Source organism: Ruditapes philippinarum, unplaced genomic scaffold (assembly GCF_026571515.1).
Source record: "Ruditapes philippinarum isolate M1 unplaced genomic scaffold, ASM2657151v2 ctg5_1_1_1_1, whole genome shotgun sequence".
In the NCBI taxonomy this organism is placed as follows: Eukaryota; Metazoa; Mollusca; class Bivalvia; order Venerida; family Veneridae; genus Ruditapes; species Ruditapes philippinarum.
Window position 1 is genome coordinate 185,762 of NW_026851646.1, and position 22,121 is coordinate 207,882.

Here is a 22,121-nt window from a genome sequence, read left to right on the forward strand (position 1 = left end):
CCATGATGTAGATATTCATGTGCTTCTTGTAATTAAGCACATTTTACTCACGACGGTGTTTATTTCTGAAAATATTTTTACTTATTTACTTATTTCAGTTATTTTTATTTCATCAGAATTCGGATATATTCTAGCTTCGGTGAAAATTATATTCTATATCTTCACCGTAAAATTATAAAATATAAAATATAATTTCACTGTCCACTGAAAAGTATGTAATAAAACCCTCTCTTACATCCCAGGTGTAATACAAAAAAGAGAATACAGAATCCCTGAAGAACATACAAAACGGGGAAATTGAAAATGTTGCAGGCTTGGTATGATTTGCGTGCTTTAAATGACGTCATTCTACCCCCCCCCCCCACTTTTTCACCCGTAAAGCCCTTTTCCCTTTAATTCCCTAATGGGCCTGTTTTTGTTTATATTATTTCACATTACATGTCCCGCTCCTTTCGCCGTTGTGTCCACTCCAGGTACTTGTTTGGTGCCTTCTGGGTGTCCTGCTTGGGTGTGACGGGGGCGGCGTCCTGTGAACGTTGCCTTTGCCTTGTTGATCTTTATTCTTGTTATTTTTTGCGCCTTTTATGAATGAATTGTGTGCGACGTCATCATATGTGTCAAGTTGTAATTGTGGCAAGCAGCTTTAGTAAATACCTTTAGTCTGTAGCCAGAGATGATTTTGTCATTCTCTGCATATATTAAACGATGATTCTGTATTATGTACGTTTAGTTATATTTATTATACACATGTACACAAAATGTATGGGTTAAACTTTGTTCAAAGTAGGATATACAATGTAATTCATTATTAAACATATGCATGCATAATGCTCCGCAAACCGTTATCTTCTTAAACTTTACGGAGCAGGAACAAGACACTTCACTACCCCCCCCCCCTGCCCCCTATAAGGATTTAATCATTTGAAACGGCCGAAAATGGATAAATTGCTCGTTTTGTTCAGCTAGTTCGTATTGAAATCGTAATCATTAAAGCCTTTTAAAATTTTGATATATATATGCTTGATGTCGAGTAAGATTTTTTCGAATAGCTGTAAAGCAATTTTTCGGGATACATCGCCAATGCTTACAGACACCTCACCCTAAAACCCCGTTAGGCGCAAGCTGTTGTTTCCTTGAGCAAGAAACTTTACACTCATTGCTAAGTACGTACTGGTTGGTTCCTATATTTAAGATTTGAGGGGGGGGGGGTAAGTGTCTTGTTCCTTCGCCGATATACCGGTCCGGAATGTTGAGATTTGCATTTCTTATAAAGTCATAAAGTCCTACGTTGGAGTTATAAAGTCTTACGTAGGAGTTAAAAAGTCCTATGTAGGAGTTTAAAAGTCCTACGTAGGACTTAAAAAGTCATACGTAGGAGTTTAAAAGTCCTACGTAGGAGTTATAAACTCCTAATTAGGCTTTTTTATCTCCTACGTAGGAGTTTTAAAGGCCTACGTAGGAGTTATAAAGTCCTACGTAGGAGTTATAAAGTCCTACGTAGTAGTTATAAAGTCCTACGTAGGACTTATAAAGTCCTACGTAGGAGTTTAAAAGTCCTACGTAGGAGTTACAAACTCCTAATTAGGCTTTTTTATCTCCTACGTAGGAGTTTATTTTTTTATAGAACATTATTAATTGGCACCAGGACGCTCTCGTACCAGGACGCTTCCGTAATATTGTTTAGATTATTCCTTTTAGATGAAAAATACGTCTTTTTCTTTCAAACATGTTCTTTTCGTTTTTAATAACTATTTCACAAATCACTGCAAAAATTATTCCAATCAAGTAAGCAATATAGTAAGAGTTGTCTTTCTTTAACTGTTAGGGTCATTAGTAAGAAAAAAATAACAAAAAATCATTATTGTTTACAAACATTGCCTTAAAAAACAAAGAATGCTACATTGCACATTAACACTTTTATTTTTTTCAATTTGATGAGATAATGCAATTGCTGAAGGTTGGTTTACAGTTGGCGTAACCGACTGAGTCAACACAAAAGTTGTCTTTTTTTTCACGGATTTGACACTGTAAGTTCTAGACTGGTGACTACAGACCTAGTTTTACTAGTTCTAGCATTATAGTCTGGTAGTTGTTAAAATGATTGTTGTTGTTGTTTTTTTTCTTCAGATATTTGAAGTAAAAATCTAGTCATTGCAGTACTGTTTTCATATTTGACATGAAAATATGCCTTATTCTCATCGATTCGTGCCTTCTCATCGATTCGTGACCTACATAATTGTCTGGTATAAATACTTCTGCAAGGACATACACCATCCGAAAACTACGCAAGTTATATGAGACACTCGACTTGACAATTCTATCCAATCAAAATGCGTAATTGAACAGGTGTAAATGAGCTAACCCTACAATCAGCTGATGACCTAATTACTTTAAAGTATTCGATATTGGTGTTTTAATTTATCAAACACACTTACAATTAAGCCAAAAAAATATTCATTATGCTGTAAGAATTTACTTAAGACTTTAAAACATATATTGAACAGATCGGACTGAAAATAAACATGCGAACATTTAGTGGTGTGAGCACCTATATTTTGATGACGTCACAGGGTAAATCGGATTTCACGAATCGATGGGTAAGCGTCCAGCTGAGCAAGACAGTCATGGTTGACATGTTCAGATGCTCTAATCTTTGAGCGGTTGTTTTTAAAAGTAATTTAAAGTTTTTGAACTTTTAGATAATAAATTTATTGAACAAATGCACTAATTTAACTGTATGTATGTCTGATATTTGTTGTGCAAGTGCAATTTTTCCAAATAAGAGTCACGAATCGACGAGAGAAAAGCATATTATATTGATAATTGTGTCATTCTGACAGACTAACGAAGTTAACATCTGTTTGAATTACCTCTTAAAGGGTAATTTTCTATTTTTATAAATCTATATAAATTTTAGCTCAACTATTCGCAGAATATTCGAGCCAATGCAGTCACCCATTTGTCAGCTTCAACGTCCCTGTGGTAAAATTTGTTTATATGTAAGCTTGTTTCTCCATAACTACTTAAGGGAATGGATTAAAACTTCACACACTTAATCTCTGTGACTATCATACATGTACATATTGGCACAAGTCCCATAACTCTGATTTGTTTTTTGTATATTTATGCCCCGTTTTCAACTTGGTTTTAAAAGTGTTTAAGTGTAACTGTAAGCTGCTATGTCCATAACTACTGAAGGGTTTGTGCTTTTTTTTGTGACAATTTTATACATTCATAATAATCAAGTGCAGTGATTTGCTCGATAAAACATCTTAATAACAAGCATTTGTACCTTTTGGGGACAAATATGTGTATTCATATACATGTAGGTAGGCATTATTATACTTAATGAAACACTCTTGCGACAACATTTTTGTATTGTCGAGCGTTGCTGTCCTCTGACAGCCCTTGTTATACATCTGTCTTCTCCTATCATTCAAAATGACCCAACATAATCTTTTCATAATAAATTTAAGTTAACATGTGATTTTAGATGCATGTTAATGAATTTGAGGCTATATCCTAGATTAGTCCCAGGGGTCTGAACCAGGAGTATATGAACTTACGAAGTAGGCTCATTCCATATTTGTAGTATGAGCTGCCCAGTTAGCTCAGTAGGTAGAGCGTTGGACTGTGAATCGGGTGACCTTGGTTGGAATCTCTGATGGTGCAGGTCACTTTCGTTATTTCAGATTGATCATGAAATCATTTCTAATTTTATGGTCATTCACACAGTACCTCTGAGCTGGCAACTCTGGCTGTCTGGTTTTACCTTCAGTGTTAACTATTGAAGTATTAGATATCAAAATTGACTGTAGCCAAAGTTTAGATGATTCAAGAAGCTGGAAATTTAATTAATTATTCTTTTTCAGATACAGAAAATTCCCTTTTTCCAAAGTTTTACACGCCTTATCAATCTTCAAAACTACTGAAAATTTTCATTTGAAACCTTAAACATATCTTGCCATCATAATAAGAGGCCACTAACCAAGACTTATAACTCTGGCATGGATTTTTCTTAATTATAGTCCTCTTGAACTTAGAAAATTTCTGGTTAAATTTTTGCATGCAACATAAATCTTCCCAAACAACAGAACGTTTTTACTGAAATGTAAACACAGATTTATGCTAATTAATGTATTTATAAAAATTTTGAAAATACAAAATTTATATTTAAATGTAAAATATTTTCAAGTGAACAAGGAAAGTAATTTAAATATTGCAAATGGCACTTTCAGTTCACATAAATTACCAAATAAATGTCAAAGTATGCAGAATAAGCTCTTACTGCAATTAAGGCCCCCACGATTACACGTTTAAACGGATTCCTTTCGATTTTCATTCATAAACGTTTACGATATTGTTTACCGTTTAATCGAAATGACCATATTGTCTTACAAAATTTCTTAATCATTGCCTGTAATCATGGATTTTATCAATTCTAGTGGTTTATTCCAAAGTAAACAAACGGAAAATAGGTATTTACAACCCTCCACACAGCATTACGGTGCAAAATTGCTCGTGACATAATACATGTTTGGTATAAAATTGGGTTACAATGTGCTGACTCAATCGTGATGAGCCCTGCGCATTCTTTATTTGTACATGTGTAAAAAATAGAAAGAAAACCATCATTTGGGGACTCAAATACATGATGTGTATAGTACATAGAGGTACCACCGTTTAAACGGTATCGTTTCGGTTCTTAGCAATCGTGTAAACGTTTACAAAAAATTGTAAACGTGGGAGCCTTAACTGCAATTAGTCATACAGTAGAAATATTGTGATAAACACTGCAAAATCAGTGATTAATTGCATATAATATGTAAATTATTACCTGAACATTTACATTTTTCTTAAGCCTACATTATCCAGGTTTTAAAGAAAATCAGGGTTGCAATGGCAGATGGTTCTATTGATTTCATTTAAAATTCTGGTAAATTTTTTCAGGACACTTAGGAAGATGAGTGATGATTTGAAATGGGATTGCCCACGCTGCACTTACAAGAATTTTCCTGCATCAAGAAAATGCTGTCTATGCCAGGGTCCGAGACCTGCTACCATTATATCAGACCTGGAAAATTCAGAGCAAGATATTTACAAGGTGGCGGAACTGGAAGCTAGAAACAATGACTCACATATAGACAAGACAAACGACTCTACATGGGTCTGTGCTCATTGTACTTACAAAAATCCTCTCTCATACAAAGAGAAATGTGCCCAGTGTTTAATGCCAAAAAATTTCAAAATGCCAGTTTCGCCAAAAATCGATTCAATCGGGACAGATAGAACAAAACGTTTAGATTTAAAACCTTCAACAGTGACATCAGGGGAGTCGTCTGTGGCGGGTACATCTAAAATGTTGATGTTGAAAGATAAGTTCTCTTTCACTAAAACCATAGCGGCTGTGATAAAGTGGTCATGTAGAGCTTGCACTTACGAGAACTTCCCAAAGACTCCAGCTTGTATCATGTGTCATACTAGCCGAGACTTGTCGCCAGATGATAATTCTGATGACACCTCTTCAAAACAGTTACATTTAAATGAGCTTCAGTTGGAAATTGACGTTGACTCCAAAAACCAGGAAAACATTAAATCTGGACAAAACTCCCCAAACAGAACAAATGTCAGTCAGAGAAATAATAAATCTGGTCAAAATTCTCCCCAAAACATGAACGAAGAATCAAATTTAAATGTTAGTAGAGTAAGTCCTGTTTCATCAAATAATAGTAATAGATCAGGTCAGAACTCAGCAAATAATTCAGGGCAAAATTCTCCAAACAATAAATCTTCACCTTCATCATCTCACAGGAATTTAAGTCAAGAAAATATCATACCATATAACAAAGATTCAGAGCTAGGCTCTCCAAAAAATAACAGGTCTGGGCTAGTTTCTCCAAATGATTCAGGTCAGATTACACCAAGTAGCGTCGTACGTGGCTCTCCAGGCATAGCTCGAGCTTCAAAGAGTAATAGGAATCAAAACCGAGTCAGGAATGAGACATTGTATATTCAAGATACAGTTGGTGCAATAGGTGGAATGAAAGATGACGACAGGCGTGAACGTAGAATACAAAAACTCAGGAAAAAACTGGGTCGCGAAGATACAATATGGTTGAATGCCTGTGAATCAGTTGTAAATGGTGACTCTAGAGGAATTGAGATTTATTTGACATCAGGTGGCGATCCAGCTCGACAACTCACCAAAGACGAAGTGTTGATATTAGGTCGTCCCAGTGCATTTGAGCCCGGTCACACACTTGTACACTTAGCTTTGAGATTCAGGCGAGATGACATGGTCGCGGTGTTGCTCGCCACCACTGATATGTCATCTAAAGGATTTAAACGTTTGCCATCATATACATGTCCAGATCTGTCGTCTGCTATAAGGCGGGATATTTCAATGATGCTTAGACAGCATAAAGGATTCTCCTGCTATTTTCTCGCTGATTTGTGTACGTTTACTCTACCAGCAAGTAAGTGTTTAGTTTTAAAATTCATTACCTACTATAAAACCATACCTACAGTACAGTACTTTTTTTTCAGTTTAGAGGAATTGGTACAAGTCTCTTAAAAATGAAAATATTTTATGCTTACTTTGATTAAAAGAATTGCCATAAGATATGCATTTACATGTAAATTAAAAATGCCATTTATGTTTACCATAACAACTACAGACCAAACATTTTTCTCTTATGGTATGTTAATTGAGCCTGAAGAACAACAAAAAAATACATTCTTAAAATGATAATAAATTGTACAAAGTATCATCATCATTTTTAATAAAATATGTTCTTTCCAAGGAGAGAATGGTTTAAGAAGTTAATAGAAAAATATAATTTATAATTATGTGCTTTACAGCAAAGAAAACGGGAAGCTTCATTTCTGTACTTTATATATCAGACACAATATATGTTGAAAGAAAAAAGATCAAAATACAATTACAATAAAAATGTTAAAATAAAAGTCTATAGTATAACGCTAAAATTAGCGCGCCTTTACACTATGTTTGTATTATGCAAATGACGTCATGTCAAAATATATGCACAACCATGTTTTACCATTTTTACAGAGTTGCAAAGGGGCACAGGTATGTGATAAATATTAACACTGAATTTTAAAATTTAAACATTTGCAAGCTTTCTTTTTTGTAATACCTCATATGTTAACTTCATGTATGGTTTAGTTATTTCCTTTGCTTTTTTTTACCATTTGATTTCTTACCAAATGAATGTGGATCCATTTGAGGTATTTTTCCTTTACAGGTATATGGGATTTACCACAGCATGTTCAGACACAACTTTATGATGAAATACTAGACACAGATGTTGATAAAGGTATATAAACAATCAGTTACTTGTAACTTTCTGATAAACAGGGGCAATGATTGCTTACCTCTGGTACAAGTTCAGAGCTAGAGTTTTCAGTATTGGTTACTTTACTTTTAAAAGGATTGCAGTATTGAAGTTGTCTCCCTCTGAATCCAGGGATCATGGGCTCAAGCTCAACTTGGATTACAACCATGTATCCCTCAAGTCATAAGACACCAGTACTGCACTCATCAAATAAAGCACTGGCCCGATGGCCCATGGCCAGTGAAAATTAGTTCGGGCCAGTGAAAATTTTAAGAAATGTAGAAGGAAAGAAAATACATGTATATTTCTTTTCACAAATTTAACAATTTCACAAAGTTAAGGTTGATTTTATGATTATATTGATGAGGCAGACAATATCTCTTACAGTTTGACTCTCATTTGAAGTAATTAACCTCTGTAGTTATTTTTTTGTATTTTGATACTGAAACCCCTTAAATTTCTAATGGACTGTTCCAAATTCAAAGCAGAGCAAGTCCATTAGACAAATAAAGCAGGTTTAAGATATGCAGAGTGATGCTTTATACATGTTATTGGTTATTTCAGAATTAACCGAGGAATGTGTGATAAATTGGAGTGTTGAACTGACGGAGAATTTACGGAGTAGATTGTATGCTCTGTGGAACCGGACCGCCGGAGACTGTCTGCTAGACTCGGTGCTGCAGGCCACGTGGGGTATATTAGACATAGATAATACACTGAGGCGGGCATTGTCTGATAGTCTCCTCGAGGCTAGAAATAGGTAACATAGATATTATAGTTTATTGGTACTGTTTTAAATGAACAGGAACAATAACACTTCAAAACTATTACTATAAATGAACTCAATTTCGAAACTGTTACTATAAATAAACTAAACTACATTCATAAGGAGAAGTGGGGAATAAAACTTGCATCCATTATTGTTGGTAGAAGTAGTGAATCAAACTTGCCACCATTCAGTTTGGTGAAATGGCATTTTATGTTTTTGTCATGTTGCATCTCTTGAAGTTTGTAAGTTGACCATGTTTAACTGCTTGCTCTATCAGTTTGATAAAATAATTTTATTTCATAGGGGTTAAATAATTTACCAGTACGTTCTTATGTTTAATGGTTTTTAAATGTATGTTGATTGACACTGTGTCACATCTCATATAAGTTTTAAAAGACATTCAATTCTATTTGTTCCTGATAGGTATTGCTTAGACTTGTACAAAATGAACATGTAGTTTGATACTTTAAAGCTTAGTTTAAAATAAAAGTTAAATTCTAGTCACATATTGAGCCACATGGACTTATTTTAAAAAAATGAATAAAAACATTTTACAATTATTTTTTTATATGAAAAAGTATTATAGCAATAAATTTAGTTTTGAGTCATTTAATGTCCTGTACTTATAATTGTTTCATCTTTATTTTCCTGGCACTTAGTAATTGTTGTCAAATTGATTGTTCTTGTAAGGAAATGACAAAGAAATATACTTATAAATGTATGTATTGCACATTAAGAGGCACCTTTGATGTTACTTCAAAAACCTTGAAGTTGCCTTATGACAATAACTTAATTACTAAATTGATTTTAAATTTGACAATGTTTTTTTTCCAGTTTTTATCCGAAATGGAAGGAGTATGAAACAGTGCAGGCTCATTTGATGAATTTTAGCCTGGATGAGGATCAGTGGCAGAGAGATTGGGCCTTGTTACTGAGTCTTGCTAGTCAGCCAGGTAAAGTATTGGGCCTTGTAACTGGTTCTTGCTAGTCAGCCAGGTAAAGTATTGGGCCTTGTTACTGGTTCTTGCTAGTCAACCAGGTAAATTATTGGGCCTTGTTACTGAGTCTTGCTAGTCAACCAGGTAAATTATTGGGCCTTGTTACTGAGTCTTGCTAGTCATCTAGGTAAAGTATTGGGCCTTGTTGCTAAGTCTTGCTAGTCAACCAGGTAAAGTATTGGGCCTTGTAACCGAGTCTTGCTAGTCATCCAGGTAAAGAATTGGGCCTTGTTGCTAAGTCTTGCTAGTCAACCTGGTAAAGTATTGGGCCTTGTTACTGAGTCTTGCTAGTCATCCAGATAAAGTATTGGGCCTTATTACTTAGTCTTGCTAGTCAACCAGGTAAATTATTTGGCCTTGTTACTGCATCTTGCTAGTCAACCAGGTAAAGTATTGGGCCTTGTTACTGCATCTTGCTAGTCAACCAGGTAAAGTATTGGGCCTTGTTACTGAGTCTTGCTAGTCAACCAATAAAGTATTTGACCTTGTTACTGAGTCTTGCTAGTCAACCAGGTAAAGTATTAGGCCTTGTTACTGAGTCTTGCTAGTCAACCAGGTAAAGTATTGGGCCTTGTTACTGAGGTTTACTTGTCAATCAGGTAAAGTATTGGGCCTTGTTACTGAGTCTTGCTAGTCAACCAGGTAAAGAAGTGGGCCTTGTTACTCGGATTCTTGCTATTCAACCAGGTAAATTTTTGGGCCTTGTTACTGAGTCTTGCTAGTCAACCAGGTAAAGTATTGGGCCTTGTTACTGAGGTTTACTTGTCAATCAGGTAATGTATTAGGCCTTGTTACTGAGTCTTGCTAGTCAACCAGGTAAATTATTTGGCCTTGTTACTGGGTCTTGCTAGTCAACCAGGTAAAGTATTGGGCCTTGTTACTGAGTCTTGCTAGTCAACCAGGTAAAGTATTAGGCCTTGTTACTGAGTCTTGCTAGTCAACCAGGTAAAGTATTGGGCCTTGTTACTGAGTCTTGCTAGTCAACCAATAAAGTATTTGACCTTGTTACTGAGTCTTGCTAGTCAACCAGGTAAAGTATTAGGCCTTGTTACTGAGTCTTGCTAGTCAACCAGGTAAAGTATTGGGCCTTGTTACTGAGGTTTACTTGTCAATCAGGTAAAGTATTGGGCCTTGTTACTGAGTCTTGCTAGTCAACCAGGTAAAGAAGTGGGCCTTGTTACTGATTCTTGCTATTCAACCAGGTAAATTTTGGGCCTTGTTACTGAGTCTTGCTAGTCAGCCAGGTAAAGTATTGGGCCTTGTTACTGGGTCTTGCTAGTCAACCAGGTAAAGTATCGGGCCTTGTTACTGAGTCTTGCTAGTCAACCAGGTAGCGTATCGGGCCTTGTTACTGATTCTTGCTATTCAACCAGGTAAATTATTGGCCTTGTTACTGAGTCTTGCTAGTCAGCCAGGGTAAAATATTGGGCCTTGATACTGGGGTTTCTTGCTAGTCAACCAGATAAAGTATTGGGCCTTGCTACTGAGTCTTGCTAGTCAACCAGGTAAAGTTTTGGGCCTTGATACTGGGTCTTGCTAGTCAGCCAGGTAAAATATTGGGCCTTGATACTGGGTCTTGCTAGTCAACCAGGTAAAGTATTGGGCCTTGCTACTGAGTCTTGCTAGTCAACCAGGTAAAGTTTTGGGCCTTGATACTGATTCTTGCTAGTCAACCAGGTAAAATATTTGGCTTGAGTCTTGCTAGTCAACCAGGTAAATTATTGGGCCTTGTTACTGATTCTTGCTAGTCAACCAGGTAAAATATTGGGCCTTGTCACTAAGTCTTGCTAGTCAACCAGGTAAATTATTGGGCCTTGTCACTAAGTCTTGCTAGTCATCCAGATAAAGTATTGGGCCTTGTTACTAAGTCTTGCTAGTCAATCAGGTAAAATATTGGGCCTTGTTACTAAGTCTTGCTAGTCAATCAGGTAAAATATTGGGCCTTGATACTAAGTATTGCTAGTCAACCAGGTAAAGTATTGGGTATTGTTACTGATTCTTGCTAGTCAACCAGGTAAAATATTGGGCCTTGTCACTAAGTCTTGCTAGTCAACCAGGTAAAATGCTGGGCCTTGTCACTTAGTCTTGCTGGTCAACCAGGTAAATTATTGGACCTGTAACTGATTATTGCTAGTCAACCAGGTAAAATATTGGGCATTGTCACTAAGTCTTGCTAGTCAACCAAGTAAAATATTGGGTCTTGTCACTAAGTCTTGCTGGTCAACCAGGTAAATTATTGGGCCTTGTCACTTAGTCTTGCTGGTCAACCAGGTAAATTATTTGGCCTTGTCACTAAGTCTTGTTGGTCAACCAGGTAAATTATTGGGCCTTGTCACTAAGTCTTGCTAGTCAACCAGGTAAAGTATTGGGCCTTATTACTAAATCTTGCTAGTCAACCAGATCAAGTATTAGGCCATGTTAATAAACCAGTAAAATATTGGGTATCAAGAAAGTCAGTCAGGTAAAGTACTGGGGGAAATTTGGGAAAAAGGTTTGAAAGGGTTTTTTTATTTTAAACCCCTTAAAAACCCGCTAAAGTTTTGGGTTAAAGCATTTTGGGTTTTTTCTAAAGTTTTTTAAAATTTTAAACAGTTTTTTCTAAACAATTTAAGTTTAAAAAGGGGTTCAATATTTAAAAAAAAAAATTTACAACAAAACTGATAAAGCCCTTGTTTAGTCAGTTTTAAAGGGTCGTCCCACTTTCAAATTTCCAAAAAAGGGAAGAGTTTTTTTATTGAAAAATGATTTAAACCACCGTTTTAATAACCGAGGACATTAAATTTTTCCCTTTAACCCAATTTGGGTTGGGAAAAACATTGGGGGTTGGGAAGCTAACCTTTTATTAATCCCCCTTTTATTTTTTTTCCTGGGAAAAATGAGGAAACGGGTTTTTAAAAACAAGCACACTGTAAATCTGAATTTACGATCCCTGGGTTAACCATAACTATACAGATGTAGCTCTTGTCATCAATCTCATTAAAATCAGATCATCGTTATCGCTCTGTTACTAGAGCTAGGATATTATATGAATTACACTGCTCTTGTCATATACAGTAAAATTCCTAATAAACGCCCTTCCCCTAATAAAGGCCCCCAGGTCTTTTGATAAGAAAAACAATATACTCATCAGTGCTGAACTCATGAGTAAATCCATAATTTCATTCAAATCATTCAGAATCCATTTCGTTTTATAGTATGAACTTTAAAATCTTAACACTTTTTAATGTTATTACCAACACTTGCTAACACTAAATGTATTTACAATGATTTTTGAATTAAGGAAAACTGTGTTGTAATAATAGCCCCCCTTTTGGAAAATGTTTAGCCCCCGGGGGCTTTTAATAGGAGTTTTATATAGAGGATATTCAAGTTTTTTGGGTTTTTTTTTATAAATACAGGATTAATTTTCATATCACAAGATGAAAATAAATCCTTTATTTATTGAAAAAAAAAATTTGTTTCTCATTTATACTTGCACTTTGAAAGATTTCTCCTTAAAGTTTGTGTATTGGCTGAAGTTAGAAGAAAGTAGTCTGGCAAGACACCAGTGAAAATACAAGGGAAAAAAAATGAATTTTCTGTTTATTGTTTACATTTTTCTATTTGATATTACAATTTGAAAGATTTCCCTTTAAATTCTGTGTATAAGCTGAATTTAGCAGGGAGAAGTCTGGCAAGACACCAGTGAAAATATAAGTATATAGTAAATGTATTTATTGACAAAGCTTGTCTAAATTTAAGCAATTCAGCATTGTTTTAGTGTGTTTTTTCTGTAAATTTATAGGAGCCAGTTTGGAACAGATGCATATATTTGCTCTTGCCCATATTTTAAGACGACCTATCATCGTGTATGGTGTAAAAGTTGTGAAAAGTTTCCGTGGTGAGAGTATTGACTTTGCCAGATTTGAAGGTAAGTTGTGCTGAAGTGAGAATTAGACCATTCTCAAAAGTTCACTATAACATTGTCTGCAAATATAGGTTGGCTGCAGTGAAATTATATTTTCAAGTATAAAGAAATATATAACCAAATGTTCATTGTATGAGTACTGTAAACTCCACTTATAGTGAACACGGTTATAGCGAACTTTTAGTTATAAGGAACAATTCATTTTGGCCTGAACTTTGCCCTTCTTTATTTAATATAAAAATATACGGTTACAGCAAACACGGTTGTAAGGAATTATCGCTTAAATAGAACTCATTTCTTCATCCCAATTAAGTTAAAAGTACAGAAAATAACACATTTATATAACGAACTCCAAAATATCATCTATCCGTAAGTAGATCCCACATTTTCAACGTTCGTTTCCATTGGCACAGATTAAAACGCGGCTGAATGTACCGTTTATTGTTGTATGAACTTCAATACATCTATGAAAATGAATTTGTATAGAAGTACTTAATAATACTATTTATGATATTTTTAGCATGAGTTCTTGTCACCAAGATAAAACGGTTATTCCTTTTAATCTATTATTTCTTTTCTTTAATAGTTTTGCTCAAGTAAAATAATTCTGATCATTTATAATCAGTTTTCAACATAATCACGCATGCTTGCAAACATAATCTATTGAAAACAACAAAGTATGCTCGATTGAAATGAAAAGAAATCTATATATTTATTAGTAAAAGTCACCCTTAAAATATAAAAGAAGATAATCAATATAAAAGGATTGAAAAATCAAAAATCTTGTTTATTCTTAGTCATGGAAAGAAAACGAGTTTTGAAAGAAAGTAAATGATATTTTATGAGAAAATGAGAAAGGAAGTAAAACTAATGCTGAAAAAGCAAAGGATTTTCAAATTCCAAAAAGTACGCTCTCGGGTATTGTGTCTAAAAAAGAAATAAATGACTGTTTTTATTAATCAAATGCTCTTCAAAATGACGGACGATGGTAAACAATCAGTTGGTTATATGTAAATCTGTTCGCTATAAAAACTCCTGATACAAGGAACTAATTCGCTTTATGCTTACAAGGAACTCCGGATATAAGGAACATATTTGGAATGTCCCAGTGAGTTCCTTATAAGCGTAGATTACTGTACATTCTACTTTGATTTAGTTATTGTATTGCCATTTTATGTTTAAAGGTAAGTTAAACATAACTCATAAAACAAACACATTTAACATGTGTATTCTGTTTTCAGGTGTATACTTGCCATTGCTATGGGAACGAAGTTTTTGTTCTAAGACACCAATTGCCCTCGGTTATACGAGGGGACATTTCTCAGCCCTAGTTCCCATGGAGATAGATTCTGGTATCGCCCTGGCAGGAGCTCACATAGACAATGCTGTAGAGGAACAGGTGTTTTATTTGCCATTAGTTGATCACGAGGGAGCCTTCCTACCTATACATTTTGTCACAGGCTTTGAGGTATATACCTAATACTTTTATTGTAAACTTCACAAACTAAATAATGCTGGTCAACCTTGCTGAACATGTGTTGGTCTTCTCATCACCTTGGTGAAGTAATGGGTTAACTCCTTATGTGATTTAATAGGAGTTAACTGGTAACTGCACTAAGGTGACATTCTGATCTTGGATTCTGCAGCTTTAGTTGATATTTTTATGGTAGGAGTGGAAATAAGTACATGTACCAATTACAGTATTCGATCATTCTTCTGATCGAATACTCTCTTACTAGGAAGATTTCTTACAACTTTTAAAGTGCATACGGTAACCTATCTATCTATCCTCCCTTTCTAGGGAAGAGAACAAGAACAATGACAGTTATCTTTCGCAATGAAACGATCTATAATTGAATACACAGAATTGATGATAAGGAATTTACCTTGAAAATAAAAGATATGGTTGATTTGTATCTGATTAGTATTCATAACAGTTATTACAGAAATCAATAATACAGATATTATTGAAAGCAATTAACCCTTTAGCAGTTTATATATCAAGTACTTCGGAAATTTTGAATGTATGTATTTTTGGTATCTTTACCCTTTTTACAAATTTTGAAAACACTAAGAAGTTGAAAATAATATAAGTGATAGATTAGCTGCTGTCAAACTGTTGATTGCCTTGTTAAGAAATAAACCATTGTAAGTTTGCAATAAACTTTCAGAAATAAATAGAATCTCTAATGTTCTGCTGTAGCATATTGCCCATATGGCTTCCAGTGGCAACTAATAATACAGTTATAACATAATTATTAAAGAAGGTAGGTGGTTCTACTTCGCTGCCAATAACAATGATTTATGATATCTGATATACCGTGTTGCTTAAAATCCATGAAATATTGTTCATATACGAAGGACAGACTTGGGCCTTGCACAAGGATAGTGAGGAAGTTGCTACTTGCATACTACTTTAACCCTTACCCTGCTGGTCTCAACTTAGTAAAACCTTGCAACCAGTCCAGGCCAAAATCGATGAACACATCCATACTGACTGCACTGTTCATTATACGGTAACTGTCAGTATTCATTTGGAAATTTTTCCTTGATATAATGGACTACTTTTGACCAGATTGTATTGAAAGATGGATTTGACCAGATTGAAAGATGGACAAGTCCATTTAAGATATTCAGAGTTGTAAGTTGGTGTATAAACTGCAGTTACTATTTTAAACATAAAATGTTGTATTATTGCATATCATAATATATTGTATTGTTATTTTTCTACTTCATCAGCTTGGACAGGAGGAGACAATACTGAGGAAATGGTTTGACTGTATAGTTACCCAGGAAGGACTCTTTGTTGCCATACAGAAGGTGGAGAAACGACCAGAACTGGTCAGTCAGATGGTGGAGGTGTGGCTAGATCATTATAGACACGAGGCAAATAAACGATCTCACCCGGCAAACACGTCACAATATTCGAGCGAGGAGGAAAGTGATCAGGAAGAATAAGCTCTTATATTTTACATCGTTGATACGTAAGGATGGAGACTACACAGTAAACTCTTCAAAATGAAGTTATAAAAACGGAGAGAGGCAATCTTACTGACGACCGATACTTAATTCTTTACTTTATATATGTAACACACCTATAGACTTATGTGTTAGCCCCTCCCACTCTTTGCTTAATTGCAATAGTGCCTCTTCTCAGTGTCAATTTATATATTCAAATTTTATAAAGATCTGATTAATTGGATTATTTGTGAGAGTACTTAACTGTCAAAGGTATTGAATATTATTGCCAATATTTTGTTGTACAAAATATTGAAATAAAGTTCAATGTGAAACTTTTGACTCTGTTTTTAGCCATATGTAACCCATACAAGTAGAATTTGATGGGTTTAATTGTGTTTTATAATCACTACAAAACTGCCCTTGTTTGCTATTTTGAGATTTTATATTCATGTAAGTTATACATATAAAGCTATGTTGTAAAGTTTTTATTTTCTGTATATATATATGTTCATGTATATAAACTGTAAATATTGAAATATTGTTGAGCAGGAAACTTGTTATATAGAGGTTGATCCTGTATTTTGAGTGTGGTTTCACCATATATTGATAAATTTAGAATATTTAGTTTTCTTTTACCTAATCTTGTGCAATCAAAATATCCTTTTAATTAAGGATTGTCAGTTGTGATTTTAAACCTTTTCCCTGCTGGAACAGAAAGCCTTTGCCACCAGTATAGAGCCAGGCCAGCATGCACATCCGTATAGTCTGACCTGGCTGTATACTGATGGCCAACTTCCTTTCAAGGTTGATCATAATGTCCCCAGAATTCATATCAGACAGTTCCAGAAATGGAAGTTGAACAAGTCTAATGAAGATACTCAGCAGGTTAAGGTTTAAGGTGTTTTATGATTAATATACTAGAATAAAAATAGCCAGTAGAATAGAGTGTGGTCAGATTTAACAGAGTGGTCTTTCCCACCAAAAATTTGTTACATTTAATGACAGTGTCTAACAGTAACTTCATTACTTAACTTGTTACTTAGTTGTAATGTGTGTAACTATCTTTTTATAGATGTCTACCTGTGGGTGGGGTTTCAAATCGATTGGGTCAAGGTCACTTAAGGTTAAAAATAGATTTTCCTACTTGTATCAGGGCCATATTTTAGGTATGTGAAATGGAAATGAGGGGTCAGTATTCTTTTTCATATTTGAAAAACTGAAATTTGTTTTGATAATATAAAGTCGTTACAGAATATAAAACTGTTGAATGGCTATTTCTGAGTCACTTGCTAAGTCTTGTGTGATATTGAATGTTTTGATTATACCCACACTGTAAAAAATGTTTTTATTTTTATCTTGACTATTGAAAGAATGGGGCAAGTTATTACACACCCTGGCGTTGGTGTCTAACTTTGGTTGGTTTCTAACTTTGGTTAATTTTTTTCGTGCGAGTTGGTTTTTAAAAAACTACTAAAGAAAATGGGTTGAATCTTCACACATTTACTCACTGTTGAAGGCCCATAACTCTAACATGGATTTTGACATAATAATGGCCCTTTTTGAGCTTCTACATTATTCAGACATCTGTTGTACCACCAAACACTGAGAATAGTCGAGCAAGCTGTCCTGCTGACAGCTCTTGTTTGTCATAGATTAGATATTGTATTTTTCCTTATTAATTTTTCTAGTTATCTGACATTTATTTCCACAGTTCATTGGTTTAGCTACAGGTATGAATCTTGTCTTTAGCTAAATGTAAATGGACAGTATGCCTATGAAAGCTGGAGCATTAATTAGAGGAAATACAGTATGATTTTGTTTTTTTGCAGTTCAATATATGATTTTTTGTTATTTATTTATAATGGTATGTTTATGATTAAAATTTTATTGTTAAATGTTGTTACTTACTTCAATGGGTTTGTTATTTTAGTTTTTAAAGCTGGTATCCCGGGCTTGTTTGTTTAAACATTTTTTCAACAGATCAATGCTGCATTATTCAGTCTTGTTCTTTACAGTTTTATTTTGACCATTGTCTAAATGATCAGCACCTGGTGTTTCTGATGAACTTGTGTATTATTGTGTACAATGTAATTAATATGAAATAAGCTGGGGCTTGTAGGTCAGTATAAACTAACAGGTGGATTGTGCTGTTTTACAGTGTTGACCATGGACTGGCCAGTTAACTCATTGTAACAAAACATGAGAAAAAGCATTTCTTATAAACATTGCAAATTAATAACACGGATGCAAAGCAAATGGTTAATGTTTAACATCATATGACAATGTATTATTGGCAGCATCAAAATGTACATCAACTTCTACCCACAAAGCCAAAGTTACTTTACTATAATTCTTTCTCTCATGAAGAAACAATATTTTTAAATATTTGTATTCTTCAATATGGATTCAATAAGTTGATTACAGATAGTTTGATATGGAAAGCAGTATTTTCTTGCCTCAGAATAAAGAAAAATTTTCCCACTTCTGATCATTCATCACTAATTGACACAAAATGGAATCCATTCCATTTCTTTTTAATTGCCAGTACATGTTATTCATCACCTAAGTGCAATAACAATTTAAATCCAATTAGATTATATAAGGAGTTAACCTGTTACTGCGCTAAAGTGCTGATTTAACAATTAAAATGTTGTGATCCAGTAAAATTATGATCTCCAAAAAAAAAAGGTCATAAAATGCATGAACATAGCTCATTCATTGATTCTGTGATAATGTCAGAGGTATGGTTACTACCTTTATGGAAATATGAGTCAGTAGTTTGTCTTTTGAATGATTTGTCAGTGGTGTAGAAATGAGATGCACAAGTTCTGGCAAAGTCTTTACATTAAAGTTGTAGGCTAATAAAATCATGACAACTTGCAAAAGCCTAGATATAATTATAACTTCTTATCACTTGAGCCATAGCGCACAAGTGTAATAAAACATATTTGATAAAAACGATATTACACTAGTGTATTAACACATTTGTGATGTAATAAAGCGTACTAATGTTGGCATTATTGAAAGGCTAATCAAGGAAAAATGACTTATTAACTGTAAACAGTTCTAATGTTAGATATCTGATAAATAGAATATTGTATTTGTCTAGATTTAATACTAGATTTATTAATCTCATTGAATAAAACAATACAGTGCTTACCAGAACCCCACATATTATAATTTTATTCAACTTGTTCAACAAATTTGGTATTAAATCTACTCTCGTGTAATATTCTCTATTGCGTATTATTCCCCTTTGTTAATTAAGTGGCCCTTGTACAAGCATATGAAGAAGTGATAATAATCAAGTTGTAGCTCTTGTCATGCTATAGAATTATGTCCTTGCAGTTGTTCTTGTATAGCTTTAAATTAGGTGACCCTTGTAAATAAATACCTTGTTTTCCCTTATAAAGTTCACAAATATATCCCTACTAAAGGGCAACCTTTGAAAATGCTTGTTTGCAGTTACAAAATAAAACCTTCATTGCAAAACATTTTTTAGTAGTTTTCACTGCAATATTTACTCTTTTCAGTGACAAAGATACCAAAAGCTTAAGTTGCAAACAAATATAAATTTTTAGGATGGATATACACATACATGTATTTATAACCTCTGTAAACCTATATTACCAGACATTATTGTTATATTTGAACAGTGCTTGCATTGTATTGTGCCCTATCAGTATTGGAAGCATTTTGCAAATATTGTGTTAGAGAATTTAAGAAATAAAAATTTATATAAGATGCTTTCTTTATCATTTATTTGATATTTTGTTTCGATAAACAGGGTATAAAAAACATTTATAAACTCTTGAATGTGGACATGCACAGTTTGAAATGTGACACATATCCCCAACAAAAATTAATGAATTACAACTGTACTGGGTGATAAAATGAAGTATGGTCAGTTTTGTTCATCAAAATGGATTGTTTATTCTCTACTTTATATAGACATGACCTTTTCTCTACAATCTAAATCTATGGTCTTTTCACCATCATCTAAACCCATGGTCTTTTCACCATCATCTAAATCCATGGTCTATTCTCCATCATCTCAATACGTGGTCTATACTCATCATCTAAATTTATGTTCTATATTCCATCGTCTAAACCCATGGTTTATTCTCCATCATCTAAATCCATGGTAAATACTCATCATCTAAATCCATGGTCTATACTCCATCATCTCAATACATGTTCTATTCTCCAACATCTAAATTCATAGTCTATACTCCTCATCTAAATCCACGGTCTATACCATCATCTAAATCCATGGTTTATACTCCATCATCTAAATCCATTATTTATACCCCTCATATAAATCCATGGTCTATCATCTAAATCCATGGTATATACCATCATCTAAATCCATGGTTTATACTCCATCGTCTAAAAACATGATTTATACACATATTATAAATCCATAGTCTATCATCTAAATCCATGGTCTATACTCATCATCTAAATCCATGATTTATACTCTTCATCTAAATCCATGGTATATCATCTAAATCCATGGTCTATACTTATCATCTGAATCCATGGTGTATACTCTATCATTTAAATCCATGGTCTATACTCATCATCTAAATCCATGATCTTTACTCCTCAGCCATGGTCTATCATATAAGTACATGGTCTATACTCCATCATCTAAATCCATGTTCTATTCTCTATCATTTAAATTCATGATCTATTTTCCCACATATATTTTTCATGATAAATTCTTCATAGTATAGCTCAATCATTTAAATACGAGGGTCATTCAATAAGTTCTGATAATGGCCTGACTGCAAGAAAACTATAAGTGATACACAACTACCGTATCTATATTCCTTCAAAGTAACTAGATCTACCCTTGTTTCTAACAACCGCTTTCCAACTATTCGGACGATCGGCAATTCCCGTTTTCTAGGCAACCACGTGTGATGCGTTGAAGCTCCGTAACCATGGCAACTTTAAGTTTCTCTAAGTCATAAAATGAGATGAGGAAAAAGGGCATAATCACAGGACTCGTGTTCGACGAATACTAAGTGGATGAGGCAACACTTCCTAGTTTTATCTCGATTTTTGACTCACTGGGTGTGATTTATGCGGAGTTGCATTGTCATGAATTAACAGAACCCCTGACTTTAAGAGCGCTGGTTGTTTTTTCCTGATAGCTGGTCTCAATTTCTTTTTCAAAAATGTTTCATAATACTTTCCGTTAATTGTATGTCCAAGAGGAACATAATCCATCGCCAGTACACCGCCATTCTCAAAGGCTAATATAGCGAGGTGTTTCAGGTTCCCTTGTTTTCTTCGAAATTTTGGAGTGTGTCATTCAGAGGACTGTGACTTTCTTTCGGGTTCATAGCTACGAAGCAATGTCTCATCTATTGCCACAATGCGGTTTAAATACTGTTCGCCTTCATTTTCACGTGTTTTTTTTTTTTTTTATTTTCTGCAATCATTAACCGGTCCGTCATTTTGTCCCGCATGAGGTGATGTGGCACCTATCTTGCAGAAACTCGACGCATACGCAAATGACGTGTCAGAATTATATGAATTGACTCAACAGAAATATCAAGACTTTCAGCTAACTCCTGGCATGTTAATTGCAGGTCTTCATTCAATAAGTCACTAACTTTTTCAACATGGAACTTAGCTGTAACTCAACTGGCCGTCCGCTACAGGGGTCATCAGGAACAGCAATTGATTGTTCCATCTGCAAATCGCCTAATCCATCTATTAACTGTATTAAATGAAACAGCAGATTCACCACAATCTTCATAAAACTGTTCATGGATATTCCTCTCAAAAACTCAATCTTTATATATACACGCTGTTCATCTAGTCTTACCGCGGCCACGACGCTTGAGCGACGTTCAAATGCCGTCATATATATGTGACGTCATTTGTCGCACTGGAACGTGCTCTACGTCAATTAGTAGCTTTAAAACTGTTTGTCACTCATACAAAGTTTTATCATTTTAAAATGAAAGACAAAAACGTTTTTGGTGTCATTATCAGAACATACTGAATGACCCTCGTACCTGGTCTTTTTCTCCATGATCTAAATCTATTATAACCAAATTTCTACATTTAAAATCCATGGTCTAGCATTAATCATCTATATTTATGGTCAATTC

The 22,121-nt window shown here is 34.3% G+C and overlaps 1 protein-coding gene across 1 annotated transcript; it reads left to right on the forward strand.

Moving 5' to 3' along the window:
- Positions 1-1,799: 1,799 nt before the first annotated feature.
- LOC132730997 (ubiquitin thioesterase zranb1-like) lies at positions 1,800-19,734 on the forward strand. The gene is made up of 8 exons (XM_060717126.1): positions 1,800-2,027; positions 4,951-6,476; positions 7,266-7,337; positions 7,920-8,115; positions 8,959-9,077; positions 12,907-13,032; positions 14,271-14,497; positions 15,769-19,734. The coding sequence occupies exons 2-8, from the start codon at positions 4,964-4,966 to the stop codon at positions 15,985-15,987; spliced, it is 2,472 nt and encodes an 823-aa protein (XP_060573109.1). The 5' UTR covers positions 1,800-2,027; positions 4,951-4,963; the 3' UTR covers positions 15,988-19,734.
- Positions 19,735-22,121: the final 2,387 nt, after the last annotated feature.

Coding starts and splice junctions, on each gene's coding strand:
- LOC132730997 (XM_060717126.1), top strand. CDS start 4,964: ATGAGTGATGATTTGAAATGGGATTGCCCACGCTGCACTTACAAGAAT. Junction 6,477..7,265: donor TACGTTTACTCTACCAGCAA/GTAAGTGTTTAG, acceptor TTTCCTTTACAG/GTATATGGGATTTACCACAG. Junction 13,033..14,270: donor TGACTTTGCCAGATTTGAAG/GTAAGTTGTGCT, acceptor TTCTGTTTTCAG/GTGTATACTTGCCATTGCTA.